The 24,118-nt window shown below is 40.3% G+C and overlaps 1 protein-coding gene across 1 annotated transcript; it reads left to right on the top strand.

Annotated features, from left to right (window-relative positions):
- The first annotated feature begins 804 nt into the window (after positions 1 to 804).
- si:ch73-116o1.2 (ras-related protein M-Ras) lies at positions 805 to 24,118 on the top strand. Its single transcript, XM_038720135.1, has 6 exons — positions 805 to 970; positions 14,445 to 14,685; positions 15,573 to 15,726; positions 17,571 to 17,670; positions 18,108 to 18,187; positions 20,266 to 24,118. Exons 2-6 carry the CDS (start codon positions 14,493 to 14,495, stop codon positions 20,363 to 20,365), a joined length of 627 nt encoding a protein of 208 aa, XP_038576063.1. The 5' UTR covers positions 805 to 970; positions 14,445 to 14,492; the 3' UTR covers positions 20,366 to 24,118.

Below are 24,118 nucleotides of genomic sequence, written 5' to 3'. Positions count from 1 at the left end.
ACACGTGAATTTTTGACATGCAAAATTGTTCTCCACACATGATAAACACATTAAATGTGCTCTCCCTCATGTGTGACACATTCGCAATGCAGAGGCCTTTTCCTTGAATATACGTCTTCTGTTTATGATGACTCAAAAAATGTCTTCTCTCTCCTCTTCTAAAGCTGAAACCTAAAGTCTTTGCATCTTTTAACCTTCACCTGTTGCTGATTTAGCCAGCAAATTAAAAATGTAAGATTTGTGGGTATCTGTGTCCCAAACTTTTGTACTAATGGCACAAAACTATTATTAAGAGTATAGCAAACACATGAGAAAGTATGGAAAAATAAAAAAACTGATATCGGCTCTTGCAGATTGAGACACAATAGGTCTTTCAATAATTTAGAAGGGTTAGCTGTCAATGATTCAACAACAAAAAACAAAATATGGCTATACCCCAAACACAGACGACCACATTTCTTTTCTTTAAAAAAAAAAAAGAAAAAGCTAATTAACCATTTGACTCGGTTTGAATCAGGAACTGCTCATTTGACAGGACTATCCCTTTAAAGAAGTCGATAAAGGAACAGTCCATTTCACTAAAATGGGGAACTCTTTCGCTGCTTCGTGACATTTCGACATTTTCACACACAAAAAAATACCTCAAGAATCAAAACGCACATGCTTTTCCCCTAAATTCTCATAAAAATGGACATCACAGTCCGCTGAAAACTCCCCATTAATGGTTTAACGCCTTCACAAAAACGGCGCTCACCCCTTTTGGGGCTTGTCTATTTATAGCATCAGCTGTTGCAATACAAAGATCAGCTACTCAACGTATTGTTTCGCAGATGCGGGGAGCAAACTCCCGTCTGTGGCGAAAGGGCGGCGGTGGTTTGAAGCCGAGGAAGAGAGAGAGAGAGAGAGATGAGGAGGAACATGTCGGCGTGAGGACGTTTTCTGTGTGTTCACGACAGCGGAGCTCATATCTGTAAGTAGCTTTCCTGTGGACAGAGAGGACGAGGTTGTGAATGTGGCCGTCTGGTGTTCAGGGACAGTGCGGGCAACACCTCCCGTTAATGTAAAACGCTCAACTACTCCCAGCATGTCAACAACTTAATTGTAGCTTAGCTGTCACCGCATTATTTCGACTAACAGTCAGGGGAAGTGGGCTCGTTTTTATTTTGAGATTATGAACGACTGTGTCCCTTTTGCGGAAATTCCTCTTTGCTGCAAAGTTCAAGAGAAAGATGAAGCAACCGAAATCCGCTATTCAGGGGCGGCTACTGTCGGTTTTCCATACGGCCGCTCACACACACACACACACACAAAACACAGAGACGGGCCTTGCCTCTTGGGTGTCAAAAAATATTACCCTGGGGGACAAAACAAAAAACACAGTGCTTGTTTTTCATCGCCTGTCAGAAACGACCCCCGAAACCGTCCACTCTGTATGCAGTGTTTCATACAAGGTGTGTGTGTGTGTGTGTGTGTGGTTGTCCAGCTTTGTGTGCATGTTTAACCGCTGGACAGAGAGAACAGAGAGATTCTTGATGAATCAAATCATTGGATGAGATCATTCAGAAGCACCAGTCGGTCTGCAGAAAGAGAGAAAGACACACACACACACACACACATGTTAATCACTATTAATAGCAAGTGAAATCAGCAGATAATTTGGCTGTCTGGGGACAGATCCCCCTTTATCCTTCCGTCATAACTTCATGGAAATGTCAAACAGCTGCTGCTGCATGTGAGAGTAATGGTTAGTCGACTTTTTCATGTGGCCTCACAATTTCCCTAAAGCTTAATTGTGACCTTTTTGACCAGGGGAAATTACCTCCGGTGAGACTGTTAGATGATGGGTTTCCCACCTTCAGAGTGTGATCTGTTAGCATCATGAAATAATGAGTCCTGTGAGATTCAAGCAGCTTGTCACTTTCATGTATATGTAGTATTACCCAGGTGGCACTTCTGATATTTAAAAGTGTGGAGGTGGTTCTCTAGTGTAAAAAAGTAGGCTTGTGTCCATAAAGGTTACAGCAGAGAAATAAATTAGAAGTGATGGGTCCCCTCTTCATTATCTGAGGTGCCCTTGGGCAAGGCAGAAATCCCCTGAGCTGCTCAGTTGCACAAGTATAGGAAATTCCACCTTCCACCTTTTATGTAATTCTATGATGTGCTACCCCAGGGCTTGGATGGATATGAATAATAAAAATAGAAGATATATTATTCCAAACCGAATTGGTGCAAATATTTTCATCGTGATGGTGAGATCCTGACCATTCAGGGAGAGACTGGAGCAGCCAAACCACAGCTAAAATACTCAGTTAGTGTTTTGCAATCAAGTGTTTCACTACACAGAAGCATGTTACACCAGTTCAGCTCCAAATGACAAATGTAATTTCAAAACACCTGTAATACAAAGACCCAGGTATCCGTCACTTAATAAATTTGCGGACTGGCCAATTGATTAGGCACGCACAATTTTGAATTTTTGCAGATATTTTACAACTCATTTTGGCTGATTGTTGTTGCTGATATTAGCCTGTTATATCAGCACAAATGTTAATTTCAGTCCGAACCTGTATTTCATGTCAAAGCCTTTATCAGCTGATACTGAAGACGCGCTGATATTCTTGTGCATTTGACGTATGTTGAATGTATGTTCAATAATTAAAGTGTATTAGAGAAGACCTAAATATTTATGCAATGTCTGAGCAAGGAAGAGTATTTCTTTAAAATATTGTCCAAATGTTAGACTCTGTGTTTTTTTGTTTTTTTTTAATCAAAGTTGCAACTGCAACATGATCAGTGGTGCTGGAGTTCACCAACATCCAAAATACACAGAGCCACAACAGAGAGTTCATGTACGCACAATAAAGGCAAATATAAATCTGAACACAAAAGAAATAAAAAGTCAGGCACGGAGCATAAGTAATCTTGCAATTTTGAATAATGGCGGCACTGCCAGCTGACCTTAGTGGTGGAACCTTTTTTAATGACAACATGAAAGGATTGGGACTGAAAAATAAATGTGAACGTTCACCTGAACCTCTGTAAATGATGAACATCATCATCACTGATTAATTGTGTGCATCCCTAATCAAGTTTCCTCACTATTATCATGATGACAGTAGGGCTGGGTAATGCGGTTGAAATAAAGGGTATTTTCCAATAACAAGAAAGATCACAGAATGGCAAAAATCACATATTTAAAAAAATCAAATCAATGTTCAGAGCAAAGAACCATGTTTCATAGTAATGCATTATATAAAACAATGCTCTTCAAATGAGTAAAACAAAAACTTCACCAACACAATGTCCTGGTTTTTACAGCTTGTTGAGAATGATTCATAGTATTGAATTATTGGCTGGCTGTTGTATTGAGACCATAAGGACCATTTTGTGCTGACTGACCACTCTCATTTGTATGATGTTCATTTTTGCCTGTGATTGACTGCTGGCAGTGAATGTGTATACTGTAGACCACTGGTTCCCAAACGTTCTCTGCTCAAGACCCGAAAGAGAAATCTGGAAATTTACAAAAATACATCTACATTCACAAACTATGGATAAAGGGCCAAACAAACCTTTCACATCATCACCAACATGTCTTTTGACATGACCTGAATTTAATGAGAAGTATGTGGCTGAAGTTTACATTGGGCTGAGTTTTTGAAAGTGCCATACTGAGGTCAAGCTGAGCATTTAGTCTGTTTGGTAAGTTAGAGTTGGAAAGCCAGATTAACACAAGTATGTTGTGCCATATTGAATCAACACATCTTGAATCAACACATCTTGAATGATTCTTCTTTGCAAAGAAAAATAAATGTTTGGACTTTTCCAGATACGGCAAATGTTTTGTTTGGAATTACTTGTCCAATTCATTTTAAACCCCCCATTACTCCGTACTTCCCCACATATTACACATTGAAGCATCTCCTCTCCTTTCTGAATTGCTTTGGTGTAGCCAACACTAATAAACTCGCCCTTGTATTTTAGTTTAGACATTGTAAGATGGACATCGGAGGACAGATCGCAGACTAAAGACATACAATTCTGTATGAATGTGGACAGAAGATCAGGTTAGGGAGAAGAGGGAGAGAAAACCATACACAGCATCTGAGCTGAACAGAGGCGTGTAGTAAAAAAGAATTTACATATTTTAACACTGTTATTGAAATTTAATCTGCCAATTGGCGACCCAATAGAAATGGTCTTGCGACCCATTTTGTGTCCCAACCCTAAGTTTGGGAAACACGGCTGTAGACTAATGGTAGGTTATGTGGTTGTTGTCGTTCAAAAATAACTTCCTCATAATCAACCAGTGATTTTGACCTTTTTAAAAACATACTGTGTTCTTACCTTATTGCATTTGTCCCTTCCTCCCAAATGAAATTGGAAATGAGTTGTTCATGTACAGTCATGAACACTAAATCATTCATTCAGTGTCCCTGATGCCTGGTAGTGGTTCACTCGTGGCATCCTGTGTCCTGGTTGAAAGTCCTAAATAGCCAGAAGAAAATGTAAAATGATCAGAATGAATGAATGGAAAGGTCAGAGTAGGAAAAGCCCCAAGCAAGTCACAGTACATTAGTAAGATATTTGGGTTGTGTTTGTGTGTATGTGTGTATGTGTGTGTGTGAATGGCAGCCTTATCCACAAAGAATTTCTGAGAAAGACATAGTATTATGAAAAAAGACATCAATGTAATTTATGGCTAAATGGGTTCTCAAACAATGCCGTGAGACTGGAGGCTGTGCCAAGTTAGTCATCGTTATGATGACCCACAATCATGTGATCAACTATACAGCATCCTGTTAGGCTATATTTGCACTTTGTCCTATCAGACAAATGTTGCACAGGGTATTAAAAATCGTTAAATAAGTTTGGAAGACATGAAGGAAACAACGCTGTACAATAAGACACTGGCTAAGTTGGGCAGATTGCACCTTACTGCCTGGACTGGTGAAGGAGGTGCTACAGTTGCATCCAGAGAGCCATGTTATTCTGTGACGAAAACATCTTAAGTAAATGTGATGCCATGTTGGCAGGCATGGTGGAAGAAATAAGGCCCATGCGAGTAATGACATGCTTTTTTGACCACATTAATAATTGAAGGATATCGCCAATATTGATGCTGGTAAAGACATTTTGGGGTCCTTTTTTGTATCTGCCTCCAGCTCATAGACCGAGATGGCCCCTAAACTAGGGAGGCATGAATGATAGTTCTTGAAAAGCCAAAACCGAATATAATGAAAAACTTTCCAGTTATATCTTTTTTTTTTTTTTTTTTTGCCATTGTACAAATTTAAATAGTAAAACTGTGCTTTTATAAAAAAAAATTTTATTTCCCACAAGATTTGGAGAGACTATGGTGGGTGGGTCCGAGGCCCGAGCGGGTCCGGTAAAGTAATGTAGTGTCCATTTACTTTAATGGATAAATTCATCAAGTCCGACCCAATTTGATAAAAAATGTTGTATGTGGTTCTCGTATCACGTAACATGAAGACTTCACAGCCTCTCTTCAGGTAGGACTCTCATACTGCAGCACTTGTCTCTCTGTAGAGAGAGAAAATGACAGGATAAAGTCGCTAACCTGCCTGTCAGCTCGCTCTGGTCTGTTTCAGTGGATTTACCATAAAGGCTTGAATACATGTGCTCTCCAAATTTAGGTGCGGCTAGCTTAATCGCCTTCTCACAAATAGGGTTGGGCCTATAGACGATGCCACGGACGGACATCACGACGTTGAGCCGGCATCGTGATTGTAAAACACCCGCCCCCCTCAGCAAAAATTCTTATTGTTTTTAAGGTAAACACCCCGGCTTGCCACGCCTCTTTCTCCCCCCATTGGTGCATTTTCTCCATCAGCAATATGTTTTATAAAGTCGCCCAAAACACTGAGAACTCGTATATTTGTACCTACCTGCAGCTCACGGCAGCAGGTGAGCTGCAGGTAGGCTTATTAATGACGTAGCCTATTATACAACTGAAACCAACATCTGCACCCTGTGTGTTCACTGCTGCTTCACCTGGTCCGTGCGTAAAATATCCACCGCGACTCGTAACATAAGTCTACCTTTTTTTTTTGTTTTTTTACCGAGTGAAGCTGCCCCCCGCACGATGCCATCGTCCATACCGATGTTTCACTGTAGACCTTGCCCAACCCTACTCGAAAATGAGTGACAGAAACACTCAAAGCGGCTCAGACCGTTTTTTTTTGCCTTTTCTAAGAAGTCAGCCACAGATGGAGTGGATGTGCTAGGAGACAATTCAGCTGAACTGTGTCTGCAAACGGCAAATTTTGCGTCTTTCACGGACGGCGGTGTCGGCGTAATTGTTCGGTAAAATTTTATTTTCGCTTATCAAGCCGAACACCTTCTTCGAACAACCTTCTTGCTGTGAGGCGACAGTGCTAACCACTGCACCACCGTGCCGCCCCCGAACACCGAAATCAATTTAGGAAAATATATATTCTTGTCCACCATGGCACAGTTCATGAAATAGTACTATCCAGTTCTTAAATGGAAAAATCAAATGTAAAATGAAAGTTTAGATCAGCTCTCAATACAAGAAGGGGGTGGAGGGTTGAGTTTGACTAGAGGTTTTCACTTTACAGCAGCTTCAAGCTTTAATACATTTTGAACTCTGTGAACAATGTTTCAGTGCCTCGTTCGAATGACTGATGAGTGTTGATGTCAACACTACAGTACAGGCTGGGGTGTGCACCACCTCTTTATTCCTGTTCTGTGAGACTTGTTGCTGCTTTGTTCCCATGTGAAGAGGGAAGTTCCTTTTATCTTTTCCCAAGGCAGCTACTAGCCATTTCTCAAGAGTCCAGCGTGGCTCTATGGAGTCACGGTAAAGACAAAATATGAAGTTCAAAACATGCCAGCTGCTTCTATTATTTTAAATGTAAAACCACACACCTGTAAAGTAGTTTTCTTAGTGTCGGGGAGGCATTGCGAGTTGACAGAATATGTCACTGGTTTACTCTCTTCTTTGGTGAGGAGGAATCAAGTGAAACAACATACAAAAGAAGCTTTATACAATGACTTAGATGCTTTGCAGTCCTGTTGATATGCTACACTGCTGCACATCCAGTGTGCGCTACAAGGTGTCCAATGATTATATTATATATATATACTGAACAAAATTATAAACGCAACAATTTTGTTTTTTGCCTCCATTTATCATGAGCTGAACTGAAAGATCTAAGATTTTCTCTATGTACACAAAAGGCCTATTCCTTTCAAATATTGTTAACAAATCTGTCAAAATCTGTGTTAGTGAGCACTTCTCCTTTGCCGAGATAATCCATCCACCTCACAGGTGTGGCATATCAAGATGCCAAACTCGAGGCTTCAAAACGGCAGTCCACAAACCAACGGGTGACGTCATAATGACTGCGCCACTTCTTATATACAGTCTATGGTCGGCAGTGTGGAAGCATTTTAAAGTGTCCGAGAAAGACACAAAAATCGCTGTTTTGCAGACACTGTTCTCAGAATTGTCTCCTAGCATATCCACTCTGTGCCTGACTTTTCTTAGAAAAGGGAACAAACTGTCTGACCGGCTTTGAGTGGTTCTGTCACTCGTTTCTGAGAAGGCGATTAAACTAGCTGCACCTACATTTGGAGTGCACACGTATTCAAGCCTTTATGGTAACTGAAAAGGACCAGAGAGAGCCAACAGGCAGGTTAGCGACTTTTCATGTCATTTTCTCTCTTTACAAAGACAAGTGTTGCAGTATGAGAGTCCTACCTGATGAGAAGCTTTGAAGTCTAAACGTTATGCGACACAAGAACCACATACATTATTTATCAAACTGGGTCGGAGTTGATGAATTTAGTGCGAGGATACACATGTGACAACGTCCGGTTTTCAAAATAAGATGTCTATACAGTTTGGAAATAAGATTAATTGGATTATTCACATACCCGTAAAGTATAAAACATATTATGTTATTTACTATACCGGACCCTCTCGGGCCTCGGACCCACCCGCCATAGTCTCTCCAAATCTTGTGGGAAACGCTGAGTAAAAAGCACATTTTTGACTATTGAATTTATGCAATGGTAAAAGAAATGGCAAAAATGTGAATGTTCTTGTTCGGTATTCAGCAAATTTTTCATTATAATCCGCTTTGCCCAAGAATTTTCATTTCGGTGCATCCCTAATAAACATTTTGTTTTCTTCCATTCACACATCTTGTCTTTTGTCAGATGGGGACACAAATGTGAACCCCCCCCCCCGGTGTGGTGTGGCACTAATCATTGCCCATTTTTGCTGTAACTAACAGGGCAGTGGATCTAAATGTCACAGGAGGATCTCAGCTCTGGTCTCTCATTTGTGTTTGCCATTTGGAGGCAGCAACACTACATGAGCTTGACTAACCTGGCTAACCGGGCTGAGCCAATTAGCTGATAGACAACAGCTGGTGCACTGCCAAAAGGTTTCCCGGGTTGAACCTCTAGAATTTCTGTGCTTGTGAGTAGTTGACATAAATAGAGTATTTTGGCTAATTCTTGGGGTCACAGGACATACTAAACCGAGGGAGTCGCATACCAAACCGAGGGAGTCGCATAACAAACTGAACGCCGTGTACCGAACCGTTTGGACAACACATGTACCATTACAACCTAAATTATAATGACAACACTGCTGCATCATGTTATTACAAATATTACATGATCAGTTACTGACATACAAAAAGGGCACATACAGAGAGCTGTAGCTTGTTAGAAAGTTTAAATTAATGTTGCTGTTTCATAGAAGCACCTGATCATGCTGTTAGTGAGGGCTAACAGCCATACATAACTGTTGGACGAGCTCCATTTCTGAGTCAGCCATTTTCGTATTTTTCCTTCTGGAGAGGGTTTTCAAAAAGCTCCATTTTCAGGGGTAGAAAATGCCAGCTTAGTGTGGATGAAAGGCCGAAGTGTAGAGGAAAGGACTTATTGGCAAGTGTAATGCACAACACTGTAAGCATGTCCTTTGCAGCCTTGGTCACCCCCCTGAAACATTATGGAAAGCCATATAGCCACATCGGTCAGATGACTAACTTTGGTTGGACTCCACCGAGCTTCCTCTCTCAAAGGAATTTGGTTTGAACTAGTTTCTGTGGATTATTTTTTGTATCGCAGAATGGTGTGTGGTGGCAGGTACTGTGATTTCATGATGCTTCTCAAGGTTTTTGTTGTTGTTTCTTTTTTTTCTGCACAGCACTGAACACGTCCAAGGCAGTGTCTTGTGAAATGTTATAGTGGCTTTGACATTACTTTGAGCTTTTTGACAGCCAGCCAACTGACTGATTGTGGAGGCTTTTTATCATCAGGAATTTGGCTTGGAAATTCTTTGCCCAACCTGGCTGGCTGACTGCGGCAGACTGACTGATTGGCGGGCTGGCTTTGGAACGGAAGGAAACATCTTCCTTCCCTCCATTGTGCTGAGCAGGAAAGGATGGACTGTAGCCAGCTGACAGCTGTTTCCTGGTGGATGAAGGAGGAATGGGTGCGTGGGTGGGTGGCGGGGTTGTTGTGCTGGTAGTGAGTGAATGTGTTTTTTGTCTGCTTTTGACTGTTGCAACAGTTTAATGAGAACTAGAAATCTGAAGGTTTCACAGTAAGATGAAATATATTAGTTTTATTTCAGATGATTGTATCAGTGGTTTGCCACAAAGCAGTTAGCCTACTCACTGGGTTTAAATGCTTATGGCCCATAGAATAATGAACAGATAGGAAATAATCTTCTTCTATTCATTCTTGCTGGAGGACTGGATGACACATCAGTGGGCTGAACGGAGATGATGTGCACAGAGCTTCGTCCGTTTTGGCTGCCTCACCTTTATCATCGGGACTAAACCACATATATATATATATATATATATATATATATAACGTTTGTTTTGTTTGCTGGTCCTGTAACTTTATCCACACCCCTTGCGGTGCGCTATACAGTAGGTCCTTTATAGTGTGAGGAGTGAGTGTGTGGTTGAGAAAAATAGAACGAGCAGCAGAGAGTGATGTGAATATGTATCAGAGGAAAAGGTGAGCAGTGAAGTTTGGCAGTAACTGTACAGTGTACTACAGTTTGTCAGTGAATAATGGCTGCAGCTAAAGCGTGTTTGTGTGTGTGTGTGTTGTTCAACTGCTTTTTGTTTCTGCTTTATTTGGTATTTATTTAGTTATTGCGCTGAAGATGATGTCAGGCAGTTTCACACGGTGTCGCCCACCTACAAAACATCACCTCAATACAGCATCTCCGTATCAGTTTAATAGAAACAGCAGTCATACTGTCTGCATTTCTAAATTCTACCTAAGCCTAATGCATAACATTACACTCAAAATGTTTTTTAAAACAGACCATACATTTATACATTTCCAGGCAGCAATTTATGTTGGTGAACATTTAGGTCTTTTCTTTGTATGTGGATATTTTAAATGAGTTTTCTTTTAAACAGTCAAATCTGCGTTTACATTCAATGTTTCTCACTATAACTCACAGTTTCCCTGAGGCCTTACAGAAGTATTGAGTTTATTTCCTTCCTCAAAACATTTACAAATCCGTTTAAAAAAAAAAAAAATACAACAAAAAAAAGTGTTTGCCTTTGCACTACAACGTTTCTCTATGCGTGACCAAAAGTAAAACTGGCAGCAGGAATGTGTATTCTGTCGCCCTGGTGCTTGCTCACATGTGCGTCCTCGTGCACAACATGGGGACCCACTCATAAAAACATTAGCCAATAGCATTACTAATAGCCAGGGGATCCTTTAAGTTAGCTTGATTTGATTGATAATTTGACTTCAACCTGGATTTGACTAAAATCTAAAAATGTTGGCTATCAGTTGTAATAGCATCTGCTATAAACAATGTGATACTTGCATTGGAAAGCTGTCCCTATCAAATCACAAAACATAAGTCTTTAAGATGATGTCAAAAGACGATTTAAGTGTCATGACACTTTGGACCAAGTTGAGTCCATTACAGTGTGGGCCAAGTCTAGTTCATGGATAAAATTGCACATTAGGTGGTGTTTAATGATTCTAATCATTTGCGCACTCTTTAAAAAGATTGTTTTTTTATAACATGTTTGAATTTTATGTCTGGACAGAGAACTTTCATCGTAGAGGGAAGTTTCCTTTTGTAGAAGTAAAACGGTAAAACTGTGGTGTCTATTGTGTCGACTTCACACCACATTGTAACATTTCTGTCAACTCTGTCCTCATGTGCCCTGGCTTCCTCTCCCTCACTCTTCTGTTTCCGGTGTCTCTCGCCCTCCTCTCTTCGCTTGCTTCCCTCCCATGTCTCGTTCTTTCTGTAGCCACTTTAAGGCCAGCTGTAGTGTGGGCTTTTTGCCACAACAGCATGATAAAGCTTCCAAGTCACTGCTCTAAGTGATTTTTACTACACGGTATTACTGTATTAATGTATGACAGATTGCGTTGTAGTACTGTATAAGCGGTTTCCCTGAAGTGTAAGTACAGAACGCATCTGAATCATTTGCAAATGTTTATTTTTTTTTTTTAAATATCGAGCCTCTACTGTACTTCACTTGTGTGGGAAAAGAAATCCTCTCCTCTTCTGTTAAACCTCTCATATTCTAGCAAGATGTGTATTTTTGTTTTTAAAAAAGCCATAATTACAAACTACAGTTATCCATTTGTGTTGAAGCCATCACATTTCTCTGCTGGTTCTGTGGTTCTAGTGGGCTACAGAGAGTACACGTCATTAGCATGGTTTCTGCTACTCGCCAAACCAGGCTGACCCAAGGCTGCTTTAGCTGCTCTCCCATACAGATGTGATATAAATGCTGTGAGAGACTATGATTAGAGGCAACGCCGTGAGAGCATTGCAAGTGGTTTTCTGTACTATAGTACAATGAGGTCTGTTTCCTACAACCCATCATCCAAGCAGTTTTATTGCAGCTCCTGCTTCTCTTACTATCCTTCCTCATATTGAAAACATGTTGGCTGTTAGATATTGGTTGACCAACTCTCATCACAATAGCAGTAAGGTGCTAATGTTTGTGACAAATGAAGCTGCATTTCCTGTAGCTGCTTCACAATAAAAGCCTTTTGTGTTTTTTTTTTTTTTTTTTTTTTTTTTTTTCTAAAAATATTTTTTTTTCTTAATATGAAGCAGCAGCTGCAGGAAATGTTAGCTTTGCATTAGCAGTATCTTAAAAGTGCCCTGTGGAGTTTTCATGTGAACACAGAGGGTGTGGTGATGCTGTAGTCCAGCAATGCATGGCAATCTTGGTGGCCAAGAATTAGTGTGTCTTGTCCACCCAGCACACTTGGGTTCCATAATATTTGGTCACTTTATTTGGTGTTTCTACTGCAAATCAACAGCGTGTTGGATGCTGACACATAAAAAGCAGTTCAGATTCTCCACGAAAAGGACCCTGAGGAGTAGGGTTGTTCCGATTGGCGATCGGATCGCTTATCGACGATTGAATGGATGATCGGCGATCGATTTTTCATGTGCCGATATTAAGGCGATTTTAACTAACTCACTATCAGAAGTTAGATGACCTAAAACTAAATATAAAACACTAATGCGTTGAAGTTAACTCTGAGAAGTTAGTCTATTTTTTTAACACAACGCTGTCGATGGGTTCAGCTAAAAAGTTCAACTATTTTGCTACTACTTTTACTACTTTGACCACGGAGTGCACATGCGGTCGCCGAGCAGTGCGCTGTGCCGTGTTTGCACTTTTACCATTCAATAAACCTGTAGTGTCGTTCCCAGAAAGTGTCCTAATCCTAATTTATTTGTGGATCACTACCAGGATCATGTTTGAAATCATACATAACAGACAACAATAAGTTTTCCCTGAGGAAAACTGAGACTGTCTGTGTGTCATGACGTGGAGAGGGGAGAGGCATGTGTTTTAAAGGGGATGAAAGTGGTACATGTTATTGGCCATGATTCTCACAACCTCTAAAATGCCCACCTGTAATGTATTTATGTATGATGATGTATTCTTTCTGATCCCATCCAGTATCCCAGTGTGCCACAGGTGCGCTAAGCGAGCGTGTTCTTGGCGTGCCCCCCTGACACACTGTGCAGGTTGTTCTGTTTCAAGAACAAAATGTTTCATGAATGTTTCAAGAAGAAAATGGAGAACCTATATGTCACGCTGAAGCTACTAAAGCGCTAAAAGCTGAACATAGCAACCCTTTTTAAAACATGAGGCTTTGTCTCCAGCCTGCTTGCCTGCACACTAATCAGGTTAGTGCCTATTAGCACTACCTGCTTAAGCAGGATCATTATAGTGTAGGTCAGTGTGCTTTGAATCCCCATAAGATGCAGTTCCTGTAATGGCTGCTGGACGTTGGCTCCAAGACAACTGACTGTATTACAGGGACTGGAAAAAACATCAGCTTCTCTGTCAGTTGTTCCACTGCCGTGTACAGCTGTCATTCAGCTTGTTGTCTTTCTCTGGTGGGTGCAGCTTAGAATCTAAATTACTGTTATCCAACTATGAAAGTGTGTGTTGTAGGTGACTTAACGGGTGCTGAACTCTTTTAGCCTCTCTTTCTCTTTTTGTACTAGTCCCCCCCCCCTCACCACCATCTTTCTGCCTTGATCCACAACTCGTAGCTGTGGTCTGTGGTCTCCATGGTGATGAAAGAGCAGCTGCAACAAAAAAACCTTAATACCGCTCTCCCCTGTTCGCTCTCCCTCCTCTCCATTGTTAATCCAGCCAGATGGTCCCGAGGCTCTCTGCAGTAACAAGTCCCCAACAGCCTCAGGACAGCAACACCAACTCAAGCAGACAAAACCAAATTATCAACAAGCAAAAAGGAAAAATATATTGAACACTGGAAAGAAACAACCAGAACACAATGTAAATTACAATGTAACCTGACCCTAAAAAGAGAATTCACACTGGCAAATTACCTGAGCTCAATAAAATGTCCTAAACTAAGAAAAATGTTGACATGTTAACATACAAACTGAGTAAACACAGGTTTGTTGAGACATAGAAAAGGGTCGCCACAGACAGAGCTGGCTACCACAAGAGGAGAGACTCTGCTCCCAGTGTGACAGAGGACAGGTAGAGACACAGCTGCACTTTCTAACCTCATGCCCTAAATATAAAACACTAAGACAAAAACACTTTGCAAACATTTCCCAAATATACCCCGAATTCAAATTCATATCAGACACACAGAAACTCTCCTATTTACTGGGAGAAATGCCCAAATGTGAAATAATTGCTGCAAAATATATCTGCTCATTGTGTTTGAGCTCCTGGTAGGTTGGGGCTTTGTGATGATATGTCTGGGGGTAAACTGATTTTAAGTAATTGATCATTTCTGTATTTTTAGTAAGAAGGGGTATTGGCTGCTCTGCACAGATTATTTGGTCTTGTATATCTCTGCACCTGCAGGATGCTCTTACAGATGTCTCTCTCTCTCTCTCTCTCTCCCCCCCCCTTCCCTCCTATCAGCCACCTACTACCCTACTTCCCACCTTTACCGCTGCTGTTGAGGTAGCCATGGCGACCAGCGCCGTGCCAAGTGACAACCTGCCAACGTACAAGCTGGTGGTGGTGGGGGATGGTGGCGTTGGGAAGAGTGCCCTCACCATCCAATTTTTTCAGAAGATCTTTGTGCCAGACTACGATCCCACGATAGAGGACTCGTACCTTAAACACACGGAGATAGATGGACAGTGGGCAATACTGGATGGTGAGTAGAATTGTATGTGCATGTGAAATCTCTCCATGCTAATCTTCCATTTTATTTATTCATTTTCCTTTTTCCATCATTGACCAATGGGTGAACGTTTGTATTTGTTCTTTTTTAGCTTTTAACTGCATTCCTGCAGTAGCTGTTCTCCACACTGAGCAACTCACTGAAAGAATTAATGACAAAAAGGCACTGCTATAGTTGTTGCATGTGGGAGAAATGATCATTCCATGATTTCATCCATCCCTCAATAAAGTGTTCAATTTATGTTGGAAACACATGAAGCTCTGGAAAGAATTAGAAAACGACTTCAGTTTTAAAGTTTATGGGAACAAATCTTTGTGTAAACTTTTGACATTCTGTTATGAAGTACTGACAATTAATGACCTCTGCCAAGGCCAGGGAAGTTGTCCTGACTCAGTTGTTATGTAAGGGTAGCCAAGGCCTGAAGGGGACACTCGAGGAAAGGCCATTGTTGGGTCACAGGATCACCAAAATGTGCAAGTCTCTTTCTCTTAGGATTATGAGAGTGCGTGGGTGGAATTGACCACACAACTCGTAGAGGAAACAAAAGAACTGTTATTCGTGTACTTGCGGAAAATTTAAACAGGTCACAATAACAAAATTGAACAATCTCATTGTACAACGATCACTGCACACTGGGCCAGTTTATATTCCCTAGCAAATAGATGTAACAATGTTTCTGGTTCAGAGGGGTTTGACAATTTTATCGCAGCTTTCATAATTTTTTTTTACATGCTTGAATGGAATCAGGTGTCTAGGTGGTTCAATAAGAAAAACAATGTCTAAATGAGCAGTTTGCCACTGAAAAGCACATTTAAATATATAAGGTGGCTTGTACTGTATATGTCCCTCCATCTTCGCAGTGCTGGACACAGCCGGCCAGGAGGAGTTCAGTGCTATGAGGGAGCAGTACATGAGGACAGGAGATGGTTTCCTCATCGTCTTCTCTGTGACAGACAAGGCCAGCTTTGAACACGTTGACCGATTCCATCAACTCATACTACGGGTTAAAGACAGGTAGGTGACAACAGCGCAGCTGAGTAATACATAGCAGAAACCATTTTTTTTTTTTTTTTGATGCACACAACAGAAGAAAATGAAGGACGTGGAAATGATATAGAAAACTCATGTCAATTGACTCCTCAGCGAAGTTATGATTTAATGTAAACTCATTTACACTGTTGCTGAAAATGAAATCACAGAAGACAGAATTGCTGTCACAGTGTTTCACCTAGCATTAAAAGCAAATTTTTTTTCACCGGATTTAAGCTGTGAGAGTAGCCTCCGTCAGACTCAGTTATTACTGTGTTCAGCAGCATATGGAGGCTGTCCTGCAGAAGAAGTGTAGGAAGAAACCTCAGTAGTTGAGTTCTAACCTATTTAATAGTAAGGGCATTGCATTGTTGCAATGCATTTACTGTAAATTGTCCCTATAAATAATTGTATACATGTTTGAAGATTTCTATATGCATATTTCCATGATACATCAAAACAAATTGACAAGTTGTAAAACACAGAATTCAGAAAAATTTAAACAGAAAATGCCGAATTTGGTAAAAAAAAAAAAGTATCTGATTTCATAGGGCCCTAGAATGCTTGCTCAGTAATTTTCCTTGAAAAGAAACCTCTTGAAAAGAAGAACAAACATGTCGAGAACTCCAGAGAAAGAATTTGGTGTGTGTGTGTGTGTGTGTGTGTGTGTGTGTGTGATGACACACACAATAAACCCCCAATTTTTCGAAATGTGACCAATCAATCAGTCTAACATTTTGATATCTGTAAACACTAAATCTACTAAACACTAAAAAGTCCTTATTGGATTACTACTGATGTGAAATATGTTAGACATAAAAGAGGATGCTAAACAGATCATGTTTTTACAATGTCTTTTTTTTTTTTTTTTGTCCTTTTAGTTTCATCTTTTGGTTACGATAAGATTTTACTGATTAAGGAACGCTGTAGCATCACTGGAGTCATCAGACTGGTTGAAGTGAAACAAACCCAAAGTTTTTCCTACTTGTCTTAAACAAGACTATTTTGAAGCTAAAACGAAAGCGGATTGCTTCAAAATGGCCAGTACAATCAATCTTTGCATTGGGAATCTGTGCGTGTGTCTAACTATGTTAAATAGAATAAACAAAAGTTACTGTACCCAGAAGCCAAAGTTTCCACAAGAGGAAGTAGCTCTGTTAGATGTAATAGACATTTACAATGTGGTGTTTGTTTATGATCTTCTTACCACTAATGTTGTTTGCCTTGTTGAACTCCATTCTCAAGATTGTGCTGCATCAGTGAAGTCTAAAATGTTATAAACAATAGAAATTTAGGCCCAAACTCCAAAAATAAGACCTAGTAAGAAATTACTTTTAAGCCCCTGTGAGCGCCGTCACATCATCATCTGATGTGGTCTGATTTAACAGTGCGCATGAGCCATTTAAGGACCACACACACTAAAATTTTTAATATTTAATATATTTTGTACTTTGAGGAACATTTAAAGCCAAACTTTGCCTGCCTCAGTCATGTCAGTTTGAGTTTTGCTGACCCAGCAGACATGGTAACGTTGCATCACATTTTTCAGGATTAGACTGGTTAAGTATAAGGATCTCACCCTTGCCTCACTTTTCCTCAAGCTGCAGACCAGTTGGGCAGAACGCCGGATTTGTTTCCAAAAGTTTGGGCTGTTGTGTTCTGAATGTCAGTTGTTGAGAGTAGAGGAAGTGTCTGTTCTCTGACGGTGACTGACAATAGTCAATAATGGAACAAAAATGCAACCACAGCAAGTGGTTTGGAAATTCATTATTCAGTTCTACAGAAATACCTGAGTGAGAGAGTGTGTGTGTGTGTGCTGTTCCTCTCAGGGAGGCCTTCCCCATGGTGTTGGTGGCAAACAAAGTGGACTTGGTTCATCTGAGAAAGGTCACCACTGACCAGGGCCAAGAGATGGCTGCAAAACATAACGTAAGTAGTGTCCTTCGCTCATTGTAGGCTTTGTGTGGAAACCTGGGACAATGAAAGCATTTCTGAAACAGCAGTAAGAGGAAACGGTGTGTTCTTGTATCAGAAATAATTCACTCCTAAATCAGAATAAAACTAGAATTGAACATCAGACACAGTTGATTGATCGGTGTCATTTACATGACCGTGTGTGAGAGAACATCAGTCTTAGTCTTTGTTTTGTGGTGAGAGTGAATTAAAGATTGTGTTTTCACTAATACGGCTTCCATCTTCATGTGATTTTCTACTGGTTCCATCCTCCCTGTACTGTATGTTGGTATACTTTATACAGTATTTTTATGTAGTTCAACCATTTGGTTTATTTCATATTTCAGCGACGTGTCAGTAGTAACTAATACCACTGACGCTTCCTTTTGGAATATTTCTGCTTGCTTCTTCAGATAACTTATATTGAAACCAGTGCCAAGGATCCTCCAATGAACGTGGACAAAGCCTTTCATGAGCTGGTTCGAGTTATAAGGTAACTCCAGGTTTACTTCTGTTTATTCTATTTTTATGAGATAGACCAGAATGTGTTTGGATAAAAAGTAATGTAAGATGTATTCAGTAGCGGTAACGGCAGTTAAACTGCTCTAGGACATCAAATTCTAAACTCAAAGCATATCACCCTTTCCTTGTTTTGTTTGTTTTTTTTTCTCTGTGCGTTTGACTTACTTAGAGGTTAGTGGCAATGAGAGAGTGTTATGCTGATATGTGAGGGCAGTGAAACTGTTTTTAGAGAGAGTGCAAAAGCAAAGAAAAAAGTCCCAGAGCTATTTCCTGTCTTGACACACATGTAATTTCAGAAGAATCTGGTTTGTGTCCATGTTTTTGTATGTGGTCATATCCTGTTTTAAGGCCTTATTTTGTTGCAAGAACCAATAAGCAACAAGTGGGCAGGTCAGTGTTCTACGGCCTTTGCTCAAACACCCAAATACACAGCTGTATTTGTAAAAAGGAAATAATCCAGATTAGAGAGTCCCCATTGTCTACACGTCAGGTCTGTAACAAAATGTTCATTCAAAATGCACCAAAACTGAAGAGAGTTTACCAATGAATCAACATTGCCCTCTTGTGGTCTGACTGTAGAAAGCCAGTTATACAGGAGGGGGAAAACGAAATGATTATTCTGCACAAGCTGCCTTAAGCTGCCTTGAACATTCCCTTATAAAATGGTTTATCAAATCTATAAGATGGGACACATTATTGATTTGCTCTAAGCTTAGTTTGACTCACTTGTAATATTGCCAATTTAACTGGGATTTAAAAATTTTTCCGCTGGATTTCCTGTTGCAAAAATATGTAATGTGAAAATGTTCACAAAACAAAGGATAAATGCATCAAAATGAAGGAACAATGTACACATGTTCCCCCTCACCAAAACTGACTGAACAGGCACTTAAGGGGATAGTGCCTTTAAATAATTAATTAGGCATTTTGGGATATATTCTCATTTACTTTATTGCTGCGAGTTAGATGAAAAGATACCGCTAATGTCTGTATGGTCGTTTAGCTTAGTCTAGCTTGCCTAGCAACCTCGTGGTGCCGACAGGACCCCAGGAAGTTACTGTGCCCTGCCAAGAATAGTCCAGCACAGAAACCCCAATAAAACCAAAAGGGGTTGTTTGTACACGTGTTGTTCAGATTAAACTAATGACATACTACATGTTAGTGAGTTTAAGAGGTGCTAGTAGGTGTATTTTGTGACCATTGGACAGAGCCATGGTAGCTGTTTCCCCCGTTTCCAGTCTTTGTGCTAAGCTAAGCTAACCTGCTGCTGGTAACCGGTAAATGGACTGTACTTGTTGTTATGTAGCACTTTTCTAGTCTTCACCGACGGCACCAGGAGCAATTTGGGGTTCGGTATCTTGCCCAAGGATACCTGCAGACTTGGGAAGCCGCAGACCTTCAGATTAATGAACAATCTGCTCTAAAGAAATATGACCACATTACTCCTGTTTTAGCTTCATTACACTGGCTCCCAGTATGTTTTAGAATTGACTTTAAAATTCTATTGATCACTTTTAAAGCTCTTCATGGCCTCTCGCCTTGTTATATTTCTGACCTTTTAGTCCCATACGCACCAGCACGTACCTTGAGATCCTCGGGCAGAGGTCTGTTGTCTGTTCCAGAGTCTCGACTGAAAACTAAAGGAACCATCTGGAATCTTCAACTTTGACTCAGGAGCAGAAATCAGACTTTTAAACTCAAAAGAAATTATGATTTGATACTTATCGTGATAATTATCGATATCGAAAGATATGAACTGTATTATTGTGATAACATTTTTGGCCATATCGTCCAGCCCTTCATGACAGCGGCATCGATCTTCACATCTAATCATCAACAAGAAAGTAAATAAGTGTATTCCCCTGACTGTTGGATCTATTTTTGACTTTAAAAATAACAACTTAGTTGAATAAACTCCTTGATAAATAGAACTTTATGAGCCAAAATGATAACCATGGCAGGATTATTGTGTTGTGAGTTCTCAGAAAAAGCATGAAGTTAGGATTATTTTATCAAACTCTCATTATTTTTCTTTCTCCACACTCACAGACAACAGGTCCCAGAGCGAAACCAGAAGAAGAAAAAGAAGATGAAATGGAGAGCAGAACGCTCCGCAGGTTCCCACAGGTTCCACTGCGCCATATTGTGACCCCCCCCCCCCCCCCTGCTAATAATTCATAACGTACACACACCCACATGCACACCCACTTACCTTTTGGATGTCAGGGAACTCCCCAGCAGTGGTAACTACTGGAGCACAAACAAAGGGAGGGGGGATGGGGGGGTGTCGAAGAATGGCTGTATGGATCCAGAGAGGCGGAAGGAGAAGTCAATCTGAAATGTTGGGCTCCCCACAACCCTTCACCATGCCTTGGAATGAGCACTACGCCGTCTCTTTTCAATTTATGGTCCCTTTCAAAGGTCTCCCATCTGTGTCTCCAAAGACAGAACTACAGTGTTACTGAACTGCTTCTCGATCAAGTGTGATTTTTGAATTTAATATCAAATGTGGCACAAGAGGACAGACTCTGGGGGGGAAGCCAGAGATCAGGATCACCTTAATGTTGGACCTTTTTGTCTTCTTGAGAAAGGGAAGAACTCAAAATGGCACCTCGTATTTTATGGACCAACTCCCAACAACCTGCTGGTCATCACCTTTCAATCCCCACACTCCTACAATTTCTGGACGAAAAAGCACCCGTGTGATCTTTAGATATGTTTGTCTGTGTTCTCTCTCGTTGTAGAGTGGACGTCACGAGGGCACGGCGGATGAGTATGAGAGCGGTGACGGTGATTTTTGGCAGTGAAAATACATGTTCTGTGAGTGTAGCGTGTACCTCGTGGTCATGTGACGCTCTGGGCGCGAAATGTCAGTTCAGAGGGAATGGAAGTCGTAGCAAGCGAAACAAGTGTGACGTGATGCTGAGAAAACGTGTCACATCGGTTGACAGGTGAAGGCCATGGTCATATCAGCTTGTTGAATACGTGTTTAAATATTGTAATTGTAAAGGAAAGTAAGATTGGTCCGGTGTGTGATGTTAAAACGTTAATGTAAACATAACAGGGTTACTGACGTTTCAGCGAATGTTTACAGACTCTTATAAATGGATTATTTTCCCATCTTAAAAACGTATATCAGAGCCATCATGTCTTTTTGAAAATAACAGTGGATCATTTAGGTTGCCTCTTCAGTCAATGGCAGGATGAGTGCAGTCTTCTTCAGTACTGTATGAACGACAGACCTGAATTTTTTATTTTTTTTTGTCTTTGTGGTCTCAAGAGATTCTCTTCAAAACAAGTAACTTTCCATGTGTTTTTGTATCTTAAAAAAAATAATAAAATAGAGAATTACAATTATATTTGTGATTTAAAAAAAAGTATAATTATAGGCGGCAATGTAAACAAATTTAATGCTGGTTTACAAAAGATCTGTATGAAATCGAATAGATAAGGGATAGTGAGAGCTTAGTGTTTCAGATCTGAAACGGGCTGGGGAAGCTGATTTGCACTGGCCACTAACCAAAATAATGTGATGTCACTTTATTTCAGCTTTTCAAACTGCACAGCTGAATCCAGGACAAGGTTACAAATAAGAGTCATGCTCGGTAAAGGGTAACGCTCCTTCAGTTCGGGGATACATACTGTTGCCCTGAGAAAACATCAGAGTTACAAAGCCTGTCTCGACCAGGCGGCGGGATGCTCCTAGGGCTTAAAGCCATGTGAACCTAGCTACAGTTTAGTTGTAGGAAAACCACACACTCGAAGCAACAAGGCATTCAGTTCATGTTTGTAGCTGTGAGGTGGATAGGAATGTACAATTTAATAACCTATGAAATGGCTTGTACTGTTAGCGCACTAAAGTTTCAGTGGACAACTTTTTTTTTTGTCTGGATGAATACCGTCTCATGAAGGAATACATTTTTGCACTTTTAATACAATTTCTGACTTTCCTATTGGCATGTTGTTTTCTGTTCTAATCTGTAAGTGAATTGAAAAGGCACGTTCAAAACGATTTGAATGTAAAATCGAATAACAAAACGAGCAAAGAGGCAATTAGCGCTGTAGCCCTGTGTGCCTGTGTATGCCTGTTGCCTTGGCGATGATTGTAACAGATTATTTAAGTTAGAATTTAATCATTTGAAAGGTATTGAAATAAAAGTTCCATATTACTCAGTTTTGAAGGTTGAGTATGAACAAAACTCATTTATTGAATGGCATACAAATTCACCTCAGCATGAAAGTGGAAAATCCACCTCAGCAAAAGAAGGAATACAGTATTAATCTCTATCTACTGTCAAAGGGACTTCACAAAGAGATTCCAGAGAAGGACAGAAAACATTGATGTAATGAACATTGAGCAATGGAACAGCTGACTCTGGATTGTGGAGGAGGAAAACAAAAAAGCTGTGTGTGTTTTTGATGAAAATGTTGCATCATGTATGTTTGATACTATTTTGTATTATTGATATGATTCTTGCAAAGTGTTTTTTAAACAACTGAATAATTTATTACTGTCTATGTTACCTCAGCGTGTCCCAGACCTGGACAAAAAGCTTAATCCATCCCCCTATTTGTTTTCTTTTTTCTTCTTTGGGACTCTCAATGGGTAACAGGCCTTTCGCCTTTGAGCCCCCATAGGAAGAGACTGCTTTACTGAAGCTCATGTGGAGATGGCCTCACAAGTTAACAAGTAATGACAAAACAAGAAAAGTTTGTCATCCAACTTGTCATCCTTAATATGTTTAATTGTTCAATGTGAAACGTCCTAAAAGGAATACTTTGAACAAGACGACTGAATAAGAGTACTTTCCAAAATGTCAGAGTTGGATGAGAAGATTGACAGCACACGCATTTCTGTACACTTAGCTATATCCAGCAGTCTGGATACCTTAGTTTAGCTTGGTTTAAAAACTGGAAACAGGGAGGAAAGACCTTGTGTGTGAAGATAATACTAAAATCAGCCAACCAGCACATTTAAAATTCATTGAGTATATTATTTAGTTTGTTTAAATGTGCTGGATTATTTGATAACTTTGGACTAGGCTAGCCGTTTCCCCCCTGCTTCCACTCTACATGCTAAAGTAAGCTGTCTGGCATGCAAGCTAGCTTCATAGTGTGCAGGTGGTAAATGGACTGTACTTGTATAGCGCCTTTTTAGTCTTCTGACCACTCAAAGCGCTTTACACTACATCTCAATTTACCCCAATCACACACATTCATACACTGATTGCAGAGGCTGCCATGCAAGGTGCCGACTGCTCATCAGTTGAAAGAGGCTAATCCCATCCTACACGTTTTGGGGGACTCTCGTTAAGAACACAGTTCCTTTAAGCAGACTGAGCTCATGTACCAGCCATGTGTCTGCTATGCAGTTCACTATTTAACCTTTTGGTTTGAGGTCCAAAGTACAATTTGAAATCAAAGTTACCTTTCTTGAATTAATCATTATGGCTTATACAAACAAACCTGCTGATTTCACTTTTCAGGCAGACCAAATCCACACGCTGGAAGTGAATATAATGGAATAATTATTTGACCCTGGTTTATATGTGAGCCAATTTGAGCACTTTTGTTTTTATTAATTGGAGAGGTAGCATTCTTTTTCAAATAGACAGTATTGGTGAAGTTACCCAATTGATTTGAGCTGTGTGTGTCCTGAAATGTCGTCAGTATGTAAAGGGCCGTGGAAACTTTTAAGTTTGGATTACTAAAAACTAAATTTGGAGTTGTCACAGCAGTAGTGTAATGTGTGTTTTTGGTCAGGTCTGTTGTTCTAATTGTGTTCTAACTGGCTGTGTCGGACTGAGGAGCTAGACGAGGCACAAACAATCTGTGGCCTTTTTTTATCTAGCCTCAGGGGTCGATTATATTTCAATAAAGAAATACAATTATTGTGACTTTA

This window comes from Micropterus salmoides, unplaced genomic scaffold (genome assembly GCF_014851395.1).
Source record: "Micropterus salmoides isolate LMB-PRFRI ecotype aquatic unplaced genomic scaffold, ASM1485139v1 Ms_hic_scaffold_15, whole genome shotgun sequence".
NCBI lineage: Eukaryota > Metazoa > Chordata > Actinopteri > Centrarchiformes > Centrarchidae > Micropterus > Micropterus salmoides.
Note: the sequence above shows the minus strand (reverse complement) of the source record. Positions and strands in the feature narration are given on the sequence as shown.